Source organism: Dunckerocampus dactyliophorus, chromosome 2, assembly GCF_027744805.1.
Source record: "Dunckerocampus dactyliophorus isolate RoL2022-P2 chromosome 2, RoL_Ddac_1.1, whole genome shotgun sequence".
Lineage (NCBI taxonomy): Eukaryota > Metazoa > Chordata > Actinopteri > Syngnathiformes > Syngnathidae > Dunckerocampus > Dunckerocampus dactyliophorus.
In genome coordinates, this window is record NC_072820.1 from 29,378,303 (window position 1) to 29,390,783 (window position 12,481).

The window sequence follows — 12,481 nt, forward strand, 5'->3', positions numbered from 1 at the left end:
CTTGTGTAGAACTGCACTGTATCGTAACAGTTGTCCCTAATATTATGCACCTTTTCATCAAAATATTTAATACACAGCACTCAAAATCATCCGAACAACACTATCTTTCTAAAAGCACAATAGTACTCTGAATAATACTCTGCAGTAAAAGCGTAAAAAGATGGGCCATACCAGCGTCTTGACTCCGTATTGTTTCTCCACCTTCTCTCGCAGCTGCTTGAAGCAGGCCTCCATGCGGTCGTGGAAAGGCCTCAGGGCCTCTGTGACCTTCTCCCCGTGGATGCGGACGCCTTCGGCAAGGTGCGGGATCTGGAAAAGGGTGAAAGAGAAGTGTGGGGAAATATTAGTACAGACACAAAACGACATAAAGGAGTGGGAGTGTGGGGTAGCAATGCTGCAAATAAGTCTTAAAAGGCTAACTTTGCCCACAAAAGTCTGAGTATTCTCCGAGGAGAATGACGTGGCGCTTGAGAGAATCCCTTTCTCAATGCCAGCGGAAACCACAGAAGAGTCTCTTGTTCCGCCTGCTGTTTGCCATCTTTGGACTGACTAATTGTCCCCACAAGAGTTGCATTTTCAGACCTTTTTTGTTTTGTTTTGCTTGGCAACTGTAAAAACTCCCAGAGAGCCTCGCTGTTGAAAGGTGAAAAAAATAAAGCAGCTCACTAGAATGCATGGTTGCAGACCACCACAACGTACCCCAATGGGCCCTCACATGCATTCCAATACACAAGTGGACGAAAGCACAATTTAGAGTGTAGTTCCACATTGTGGGAAAGTTGTGGAATTACAGTTTCAACAACAAAAAGTCATAAAGTCATAAACTGCATGCTTGTAGACCACCACAAAGTATTCATTTTTTTTTTTTATAATAGGGAGCTTTAATAATACTGTGTTCTTCTGACGTATTCTACATTGCATGTAAAGGTTAAATGAAATGGTGAGGATGAACACAACTGTCTGAAATCCAGGCTATTCCGCTTATGCAATGTTAGTTATGGCGCTGCAGCTGCTCCTGCTGTGGGAAGATAGATGAGCGGCATGCAGCCTGTGCAAGGATTTCCCCTGACACTGAACACCTTCATCATTTCCACCATCACCAGAGGAGGACGAGGAAAAGACGGAGAATAGAAACCAACAGGACAGGAGCAAGGTGACAAGCAGGAAGAGAAGAGAAAAGGTGTGATTGCAAAGGACAAAGTGTTAGGAGACACAAAAAAACAAAGTATAAGGGCGGGGGCTGAGAACAGTGAGAACGGAGGCAAGACTCATGTCTCCCAGGATACCCACGTCTTTTTATAGAGCTGAGAATGATGGAGGATGAATGAGTGCAGCTGAGTGGCGGCATGGCAACATGTTTCTGCTGCAGATACACTATTTGTGAACACTCAAGGTTGTGCGACCACTGAAGAGATCTGAATGCAAAGAAAACAACTTTTTGCTTCTGTCCAACAAAAAGTTGTTTTTCTGCCTTTGTGCAACAGTCAGGTTGATTTAAATGGGCTGCGGAATTCTATATATAACAGTGAATGCTACCATAACCACTTTTAGTCCCCAACTAGAGATGAGCTCAAGAATACAAAATGCCGGATTAACTGCTTTTGGCCACAGGGGGGGCGACATAAATACCAACAAAGTTAATTTAACAGAAAAAAATGGTTCAACCTAGACATTAATGACATCTGTGAAATTACAAAAGACCTAAAGCTAGTATTATTTGCAGACGATACTACTGCATTTTGTTCTGGAGAAAGCACACAAAAGCTTATAAAAAAAGTCAGATGAAATCCATCCATCCATCCATCTTCTACCGCTTATCCGAGATCGGGTCACGGGGGCAGCAGCCTAAGCAGGGAGGCCCAGATTTTCCTCTCCCCGGCCACTTCGTCCAGCTCCTCACAGCGGATCCGAGGCGTTCCCAGGCCAGTTGGGAGACATAGTCTCTCCAACGTGTCCTGGGTCTTCCCCGAGGCCTTCTACCGGTCGGACTTGCCCTGAACACGTCCGGGAGGCATCCTGACCAGATGCCCAAGCCACCTCATCTGGCTCCTCTCAATGCAGAGGAGGAGCGGTTCTACTCCTAGTCTCTCCCGGATGACAGTGCTTCTCACCTTATCGCTAAGGGAGACCCCAGCCACCCAACGGAGAAAACTCATTTCGGGCGCTTGTACCTGCGATCTTGTCCTTTCGGTCACTACCCAAAGCTCATGACCATAGGTGAGGATAGGAACGTAGATCAACCGGTAAACTGAGAGCTTTGCCTTTCGGCTCAGCTTTCTCTTCACCACAACAGACCAATGTAGAGTCCACATCACTGCAGACGCCGCACCAATTCGCTCAATCTCGCTTTCCATCCTTCCCTCACTCGTGAACAAGACCCCAAGGTACCTAAACTCCTCCACTTGGGGTAGGATCTCATCCCCGTCCGGGAGACCCCCACCCTTTTCCAAGCAAGAAACATGGACTCGGACTTGGAGGTGCTGATTCTCATCCTGGCCACTTCATACTCAGCTGTGAACCGATCCAGTGAGAGTTGAAGTTCACGGCTCGATGAAGCGAACAGGACCACATCATCTGCAAAAAGCAGAGACTCAATCCTGCAGCCACCAAACCGGAACCCCTCAACGCCCTGGCTGCGCCTAGAAATTCTGTCCATAAAGGTGATGAACAGAATTGATGACAAAGGGCAGCCCTGGCGGAGTCCAACCCTCACTGCAAACGGGTCCGACTTATTGTCGGCAATGCGAACCAAACTCTGACACCTGTCATACAGGGAACAAACTGCCTGAATTAGCTGGTTCGATACCCCATACTCCCGGAGTACATCCCACAGAATTCCTTGAGGAACACAGTCGAATGCCTTCTCCAAGTCCACAAAACACATGTAGACTGGTTGGGCAAACTCCCATGCACCCTCAAGGACCCTGCTGAGAGTGTAGAGCTGGTCCACAGTTCCACGACCAGGATGAAAACCACACTGCTCCTCCTAAATCCGAGATTCAACTATCCGGCGGATCCTCCTCTCCAGAACCCCTGAATAGACCTTACCAGGAAGGCTGAGGAGTGTGATTTCACGATACCACCCCGGTCTGCCAATCCAGAGGTACTGCCCCCAATGTCCACACAATGCTGCAGAGTCGTAGCAACCGAGATGTGCCTACAGCATCCATGGCCTTAAGGAACTCCGGGTGGATCTCATCCACCCCTGGGGCCCTGCCACCGAGGAGCTTTTTGACAACCTCAGCAACCTGAGCCCCAGAGATAGGAGAGCCCAGCGTGGAGTCCCCAGGCTCTGCTTCCTCATAGGAAGACGTGTCGGTGGGATTGAGGAGGTCTTCAAAATATTCTTTCCACCGATCCACAACATCCTGAGTCGAGGTCAGCTGCACACCATCCCCACCATACACGGTGTTGACTGTGCACTGCTTCCCCCTCCTGAGACGCCGAATGGTGATCTGGAAGCCGTTCTCCATGGCTTCTCCGAACTCCTCCCATGTCCAAAGTTTTTGCCTCAGCGACTGCCAGAGCCGCGGACTGCTTGGTCTGTTGGTAACTGTCAGCTTCTTCCGGAGTCCCATGAGCCAAAAAGGCCCGATAGGACTCCTTCATCTTGACGTCTTCCCTCACCACTAGTGTCCACCAACGGGTTCTGCGAATACCGCCACGACAGGCACCGTCCACCTTACGGCCACAGCTCTGATCAGCTGCCTCGACAATGGAGGCACGGAACATGGCCCATTCAGACTCAATGTCCGCCACCTCCCTCGGAACATGGTCGAAGCTCTCCCGGAGGTGGCGGTTCGGGTTCAGGGCAGGGGGGTCGTTCTTCCCAATCACGCCTCTCCAAGTGTCACTGTCGCTGCCAACGTGAGCGTTGAAGTCCCCCAGCAGAACAAGGGAATCCCCTGAGGGAGCACTCTCCAGTACTTCTTCTAGAGACTCCAAAAAGGGTGGGTATTCGGAACTGCTGTTTGGCGCATAAGCACAAAACAACAGTCAGGACCCATCCCCCCAATCAAAGGAGGAGGGAAACTACCCTTTCTTTCACCGGTTTAAACTCCAACATACAGGCCACAAGCCAGGACGCAACAACAATTGCCACCCCTGCCCTTCACCTCTCACTGCTGGCAACGCCAGAGTGGAACAAAGCCCATCCCCTCTCGAGAGGACTGGTTCCAGAGCTCTTCCTATGCGTTGAGGTGAGTCTGACTATATATAGCTGGAATTTCTCAACCTCGTGCACCAGCTCAGGCTCTTTCCCTACCAGAGAGGTGACATTCCATGTCCCAAGACGAGGATCGGACCACCAAGGTCCTGGCCTTTGGCTGCCACCCAGATCATTCTGCACCCGACCCCTTTGGTCCCTCCCATGAGTGGTGAGCTTATTGGAGGGGGACCCATGTCGTCTCTTCGGGCTGTGTCCGGCTGGGCCCCTTGGGCGTAGGCCCGGCCACCAGATGCTCGCCATCGTGCCCCTCCTCCAGCTGTGGCTCCAGAGGGGGGCCTCGGTGACCCGCGTCTGGGCAAGGGGAAACGTGGTCCATTGTATTCTTTCATCATAGAGGTCTATTGAGCCACTCTTTGTCTGGTCCCTCACCTTGGACCTGTTTGTCGTGGGTGGCCCTACCAGGGGCATAAATACCCCAGACAACTTAGCTCCTAGAATCATCGGGACACGCAAACTCCTCCACCATGAAAAGGTGGTAGCACAGGGAGGAGAGTCAGATGAAATGACTACACTAAAAAGATGGCTTGATAAAAAAACAGACTATCCCTGAACCAAAGTAAAACTAAAATAATGCCATTTGGTGATAGCAGAAAGGATACTTATGCGCAAATACAAATGTATGGCATGGGCATTGAAAGGGTGAACGAAAATAAATTTCTGGGGGAAAAAATGAGCTGGAAATCTCACATTAAAACATTCTGAATAAAGCAAAATCACTCCATACTCACTACTGTTCTCTGGTATTACCATGTCTAACTTATTGTGTGGAGATATGGGGGAATAACTATAAAAGTAATCTTCACTCGCTAAAGATACTGCAAAAAAGATCAGTTAGGATAATCCATAATGCCGCGTATAGGGAACATACAAATCCTCTATTTCTAAAATCACAAATATTAAAATTTGATAATCTAGTTGATTTTCAAGCAGCTATAATTATGCAGAAAGCAAACAGTAATCCGCTACCTAAAAATGCCATAGAATTCCTCTCAACAAGAGAGGAGAAATATTGAACCTCAGGGAAAAATTTAACTTAAAACACTTACACGGGAGAACAACGCTAAAAACCAAGCATTTCAGTATGTGGAATCAAATGATGGAATGGGTTTTAAGTGAGGAACTCAAACAACGCACTAAAATGAGTGATTTCTAGAAACAGTACAAGCAGTTGATGTTTACAAAGTACAAGGAAGAAGAGTCCTGAACCAGTGTGTGCATACAAGACCATGTCTAATCACTACAACACTCACTACTAACTCTTCATTCTTGTGAGTACATTGTCTGTACTCGACCCAACTATCCAACTATGTTTCTGTCAACTATGAACTCTTTCACCAGCCATTATTTTTATTACTATTTTATATTTTTAATTATTTATTATGAGTGTTATATAAATTATTTATGGTGACAATAATCCTGACTCCTATTTTACCACATTGTTACAGTATATTATCTTATCATTTTCCTATGCATTTTAAACTAGCAAAGAGTACATCTGGAATACAGGAAGTGAACAAATGTATTGTAATTGATGTGAAACGGATGCGGGGTAGGATTAAATAAGCTTTGCTTCTTCTTACTCCTTTTTGGACATGCAAAATTGTACTGTGATGTATTCCCAAGAAACCTTGTATGCATGTTCAAAATAAATGAAACCATTACCAAAATACAAGCAAGAAATGATCCTCTTGTTTTCAGATAAATAAGCAGATAGATGGGGATACTTTGTTGCCCCAGTGTTCAATGTATGGGTCCACACGGTAACACTTAACATGAGATGGTAAAGTGTGTGATGCTGTGCTGGAGTGTTTGCAGTCATCATTTGCAAATCTCTGCTGGGTGTTTGCTAATTACAACCAGGAGAGATGTTTACAATACAGATTTTCTGACTAATTACTAGAGAACGACGTTGCTATTTCGGAGTAACAGCCGTCTTGTTTCTCACCTGTTTTGGAGCACGCAATTCATCTCATTTAGATTGAAGTGAGGTAAAAAAAAACAAAAAAAAACATGGTATGGTTTCATATCGACATCGCTGCCATGAAAGATCCCAGCGTGGAGGCTCGCCGCGGGCCCCGGAGGTCTATTTGCACCTGCTTGTGACAACAAGCGCCAGTTGTTGATGGTGAACGAGCACACGTGACCTGGAAAGACGCCGTGAAGGACGCAGATGGCGAGCCGGGGCCGCTCGTCTATCTTGCAGCGGCGTGATGCTAATTGGATATGTAAATTGTCGGATTTTCGAGAGATATGTGACACACTTTTTACTTCAAACTGATGCTCAGCTGTAATTGTCTTCCAGCTACATTTGTACCAACATGCAGCTTCTTATACAGATGTTTTTCAGCAACAGGGACATTAACACAGCTTATAAACCTATTTGCATATTGCTAATTTGATACTTCATATTTATTACTTGCAGGATTCACGTGCTTTTACTTTTTCCATGCAAAATTAAAACCGTGGTTCATTGTATCTATTCTATTTTTTTTTAAATCTAATAAAAAAAGAGATGAAACTGGGCTAAAAACAAAATAAATGTCTTCGTAATGACAGACAGCAAAAACAATAAGATTTTTAAATGCGTTCTTCATGACCTGATGGAGCCTAAAAAAACAAATTTCTTAACATTTTTAAGCATTTTTTTTTTACAAGTGTAAAAAAAAAAAGTATAATGCTAAGGTGAGCATCACAAACCCATTTTGTTTTAAAGATTCTTAAACGTTTTACAGGTGTGAAAAGAAGTTAACCACTGTAACATCTAAAAAAAACAAAAAAACACTATGCTCTGAATTTAATAGTAGTAGTAGTAGTAGTAGTAGTAGTACTTTATTAATCCCACAGCAGGGAAATTCACTTGTTACAGCAGCAAGCAAGATACACAAGGAAAGAATGCATAGTGACATAGTGAATACAAAATGGTTCAGGTGTTGTAGAGCCTGACAGCGGTCGGTATGAAGGACCTGCGGAACCTATCCTTCTTACACCGTGGGTGTAACAGTCTGCTGCTGAAGGTTTGCTTAATGACAAAAATGTAAGTACAGTACCTATACAGTAATCCCTCATTTATCACGGTTAATTTGCTCATAACAAATTATTGTGCCTGTTTTGACATCATTCAAAACTGCAATAAAGCCTGTTGTTCCGGAGATCAAGTCTGATGCTTGCGTGTCTCACCAAACATTCCAATAACATTACTCCTAGTGACCAGTGTAGAATACTATATATCATCTCATTTTTTTTATGCATCTTCTGAATGCTTTGTATTTGCATTTTACTTTATTTAACAATTTCTATGCTTGAAAATGCTTAATTTAGTAAAAATATATGCAAGATTTGCTTCAATGTGCAATTTTTTTTTGACTAATAATATTCGACCATCAACATGATTTATTCATATTTTAACTCAAAGTGGAGCCGTGAAATTCAAAGCATGAAGTGGCTTTTAAAGATTTTTAATGTTTTACATGTGTAAAAATAAGTTAACCACTGTAAAATGTAAAAAACACTACCCTAAAAATACACTCTTAACATAACAGGAATATAATGAACGCATAATGAAAATTTGAGCCTTACACTATTTTTTTGTAAGTTTTACAAGTGTAAAAAGAAGCACTGCCTTAAAAATACGCTTTTAACTTTAATGACAAAAATAACAAGCCTCACAACTTTTTTAAGTTGACAGAAACTCATGCAACTCATTTTTTAAACATTAAAATGTTATGCGAGTGTAAAAAGAAGTTAAGCACTATTATTATTTGCATTTATTATTATTATTAATGTTATTACATTATTTGAATGTGTAAGATAACCCTTTCATCGGAATGTGCCTCACCTTTTTTTTTTTTTTTTTTTTTAAAAGGCGTGGACACTTCAATATTAAGTCAAGAAGCAACCCAAAATAGAGGTGAATCGGTGTGCATTAAAAGACATAAAAAAATATATATTTGAGAGGAGCGCCAACAAAGATGACCTATTTTATAGCACAGGAGAGCGGAGGCAAGAACGACGACAAATTCAATTAACTTTCTCTTTCCTGGCAACAAAGCAGAATAAAAAAGAAAATCTCCTCCATTCCTGGGTGAATCATGACATAGAAAATAAAAGTCTTAATCCACCTGAAGTTCAAAGATATAGAGATGAAGATCTAAAGAGGAGCTGGCTGCAACAGCATGGGAAGTTTGTTTTTTATTCTCGAGGAAGATACGCAGAAAGCACTGCAGAAAGCAAAAAGCAAAAAGCAAAACAGCGGAACCTGATGCTCTGAGCAAAAAATGTACAATCCAACAATGATAAGAAAATTAAATATGAGCGTGCCAGCATGAACGTTAGCTCAGGATCTAAAAAAATACAAACACTTGCTAAAAAGTTGAGGGGATGCAGATGTATGCGCTAACTTCACCAGCCTGTGGAACCTCACTCTATCCATCAGTCAGTGTTGGTTTAGTTGAGAGCCTATTACATCATTTTCAGTTAAATTTACACAACATTTTGGGTTAAAGTACACCCTCAATCAGCAATGAAAATGAAAAACCTACTCAAACCACACGTTAAAAGTTACTTCTTACCTGAAGTTCAGAGCTAAAGTGTTGATGATGAAAATAGGAGCTGTCCCAAATAAAACAGGAAGTGTTCTTTGGTCCTCTAGGAAGCTAAGGACTTCACCGCAAAAATGTAAGACAAAACGGAACCTGAAGCTCTGAGCTAAATCTTTGCATAAAAACTGTAAGAAAGTGATTATGCTTGAAAAATACAAACATGCAAACATGTCAAAGTTAGCTCAGGGGCTAAGGAAGTTAAGGTGATGCAGAAGTACTGATGCCCTAACTTCATCAGCCTGTGGAACTTCACTCCATCCACCATAGTGTGGTGTAGGGTTTAATCTAGGATGTGATGCAACATTTTCAGTTAACTTGAAATTACATTTTAGGTTAAAACAGTCCCTCAACCTCCTTCGTTCCTGGGTGAATCACGAGATAGGAAAACAAATATTAAAAGTGACCCTTCACCACAAGTTCACAGCTAAAGCATTGAAGCTGTAAAGAGCAGCTGGCGAAAGACCAAAAATATTCTTTAGTCATGTAGGAAGCCAAGATAACTGAGACAGGATTCACAGAAATAGTCAGTTCCTGGGTGAATCAAGAGAGAGGAAAAGTCATTAAAAGTGACCCCTCACCTGAAGTTCAGAGCTAAAGCATTGAAGATGTAAATAGAAGCTGGTGAAAGTAAGACCAAAAATATTCTCTGTCATGTAGGAAGCTAAGATAACTCAGCCAGGATTCACAGAACTGAAACAGCGGAACCTGAAGCTCTGAGCTAAAAATGAATGACCTAAGTCTAAGAAAAAGAAACGCGAGCAAGCCAACATGTGAACATTTGCTCAGGATCTTAAAAAACACCATACCTGCTAAGTAGTTGATGGGTTGCAGACATACTGCTACTGTAACTTGATCAGCCCGTGGAACCTCACTCCACCATACAGCAGTCAGTGTTGTAAGGTTTAGTTTAGAATGTATGACAACACTTTCAGTTCACTTGAAATGACATTTAGGGTTAAAATGGTCCCTCACCCGACTCGGTTCCTGGGTTAATCACGAGACAGGAAAAGTCACATTAAAAGTGATCATTCACCTGAAGGTCAGAGCTAAGAGCGTCAGAGCGTTGAAGAAGAAGACAAGCTGGTGAAAGTAAGACCAAAAATATTCTTCAGTCATGCAGAAAGCTAACATAACTGTGCTAGTATTCACAGAACTGAAACAGCAGAACTGAGCAATCCAAGTGTCAGAAAAAGAAATATGAGCCTGTCAACATGTGAACATTAGCTCAGGATCTAAAAAAACAAAAAAACCCACACCTGCTAAGAAGTTGAGGGGCTGCAGACATACTGATGCTGTAACTTGATCAGCCTGTGGAACCTCACTCCAGCCACCATACATCAGTCAGTGTTGTAAGGCTTAGTTTAGAAGGAATGACCACATTTTGAGTCAACTTGATATGACATTTTGGGTTAAAATAGACTCGCCGCCATCCACGGAAATGAAATGAATCCATTGAGCATGCATAAGACCTGTTTAGAAGAGTGAAGAGGGGTTGACATTTGTCGCAGCACAAAAAAAACTGCAACATCTAAGCTCTTGGGTCAAATACTGTTTTAAAATCATGCCGCATAACCAGATTGAGTCTCACCTGCCAGGCGATGAGGTCCTTCAGCTTCTCGATCTTCTCCAGGTCCTCTATGTGCTCCTGCATGTACTTGTCATTAAAGAAGGCCTGCAGAGGAAGCATTGTTTATAAGAGGTCAAGAGGTGAGCTACAAACATCATCTCGCTCTGATGTGAGACCTGGAGGCCGACGCTTTGACTTCTTCACGCTGCACAATCAACTCGAGTATCCTCTTCCGTGAAAGAGCCAAACAACAACAACAAAAATGAATGATTCACGGCGCTCACAGGCAATCAATATGTGAGCGAGTCGTCACCAGAGTGGTGATTAAAACAGACAGAGGACGAGAGCTCCCCTTGACTTGAAATATGCATGAACTTCTGATTGGATTCAAGATCATTTTCCCGGCGTGAAATCAAGCCAGGCAGGAAAAAAATATGGTGCAGTGGAATAAGTTTGGAATGTAATTGGACGTATTAGGACTTGATGAAGCAACTTATTTTCTTATTGCTTTTAATTTGCTGCTTCAAATACTGTATATACAACAGAGATAGGAAAAAACATTCTCTGTAGGTGTGGGGGGTTGAACTTTAGGAACATGTTCTTACTGCTGGACCAGCAATTTTAATAGGAACAAAAGATAGGGTTTATTCCAGGTGCAAAAAGAAGTCAACCACTGGTAATAGCGAAACATGAAAACAATGTATTTCAAACCTGCTCTTAACTTAAATGAGGAAAATAAAAGGTATAATGAATAGGGGAGACTTACAAATATTTTTTTAACATTCTAAAAAAAAAATTAAGGGTACGAAGTATTGAACCACTGTGATAGAAGACTAGGGCCGCATGGTGTGTGGGTTTGCATGTTCTCCCTGTGTGTGTGGGTTTTCTCCGGGTACTCCGGTTTCCTCCCACATTCCAAAAACATGCATGTTAGGTTAATTGGAGACTCTAAATTGTCCATAGGTATGAATGTGAGTGTGAATGCTTGTTTGTCTATATGTGCCCTGCCATTGGCTGGCCACCAGTCCAGGGTGTACCCCGCCTCTCGCCCGAAGTCAGCTGGGATAGGCTCCAGCATACCCCCACGACCCCAATGAGGATAAGCGGCATAGAACATGGATGGATAGATAGGTTACTATAAACTTATATTAAAAAACACACACTTTGCGTGTTTAAAAGTGTGAAAATAAGTTAACTACTGTTCATAGAACAACGTGAAAACAAAAAATCTGATTTCAAACCTGCTCTGCAGCATAATGCAAAGGTGACATTTTATTTGTATGGATAGCGAGATTCATAAAAATAAAACAATAAAATAAAAATAATAATTATAATATATTTTTTTTTTAAATGAAAAGATTAAAATAATAAATTTTAAAAATACACAAATTTTAACATGCTTAGCTGTTTTTTTGTTTTAAACAAGTATTAAAAATGTTAACCATAAAAACAACAAAAATACACTCAGAATTTAAATGGGAAAAATGACGAGAACGAAATACGAAGATGAGCATCACAAAACTATTTAAAAAAAATATTACGTTTTTTTTTTTTACATGTGTAAAAAGAAGTTAACAGTAAAATGCCACTACCCAAAAATATGCTCTTAAAATCACAAAAATAAGTGTAACACAAAGGTAAGCCTCACAAAACATTTTTTTTAACATTCTTAACCAATTTTTACAAGTGTAAAAGTAAGTTAACCACTGTAAAATGTAAAAACAAGAAAACAATACCTTAAGAATACAACCTTGACAAAACACATTTTTAACCAAAAATGTAAAAGGAAGTTAACTAAGTTAAGCAAAATGTGAAAAAAGGTATGACAAATCTGCTTTTACCTTAAATGAGGAAATAAAAGTGTAATGCATAGGTGAGATTCACAAAATATGTTTTTAAAGCTTTTTATATGTGTAAAAAAAATTAAAACCAATTAGAAGTTTTGTAATTTTTACCGTCAAATTTTGGTTTACCAAAGCAGAATTTAATATTTTTTGGAAACATTTTGGTCAAATTACAAATTCCATGACCTGAAACTATGAGGACTTTAAGCAATTAGCAATGAGCTTAGCTTTAGCGTTGGTGGAG

General features: G+C 41.6%; 1 protein-coding gene across 2 annotated transcripts in view; it reads right to left on the minus strand.

Annotated features, from left to right (window-relative positions):
• The window catches only part of dock1 (dedicator of cytokinesis 1), a 233,058-nt gene that overhangs the window by 5,556 nt on the left and 215,021 nt on the right, over window positions 1–12,481 (minus strand). For both annotated transcript variants that reach the window (XM_054800773.1, XM_054800780.1), the window contains exons 46-47: window positions 10,415–10,498; window positions 172–309 (exon numbers count right to left, since the gene is read on the minus strand). In XM_054800773.1, coding sequence (XP_054656748.1) covers window positions 172–309; window positions 10,415–10,498 — 222 coding nt within the window. The remainder of the gene's footprint in view (window positions 1–171; window positions 310–10,414; window positions 10,499–12,481) is intronic.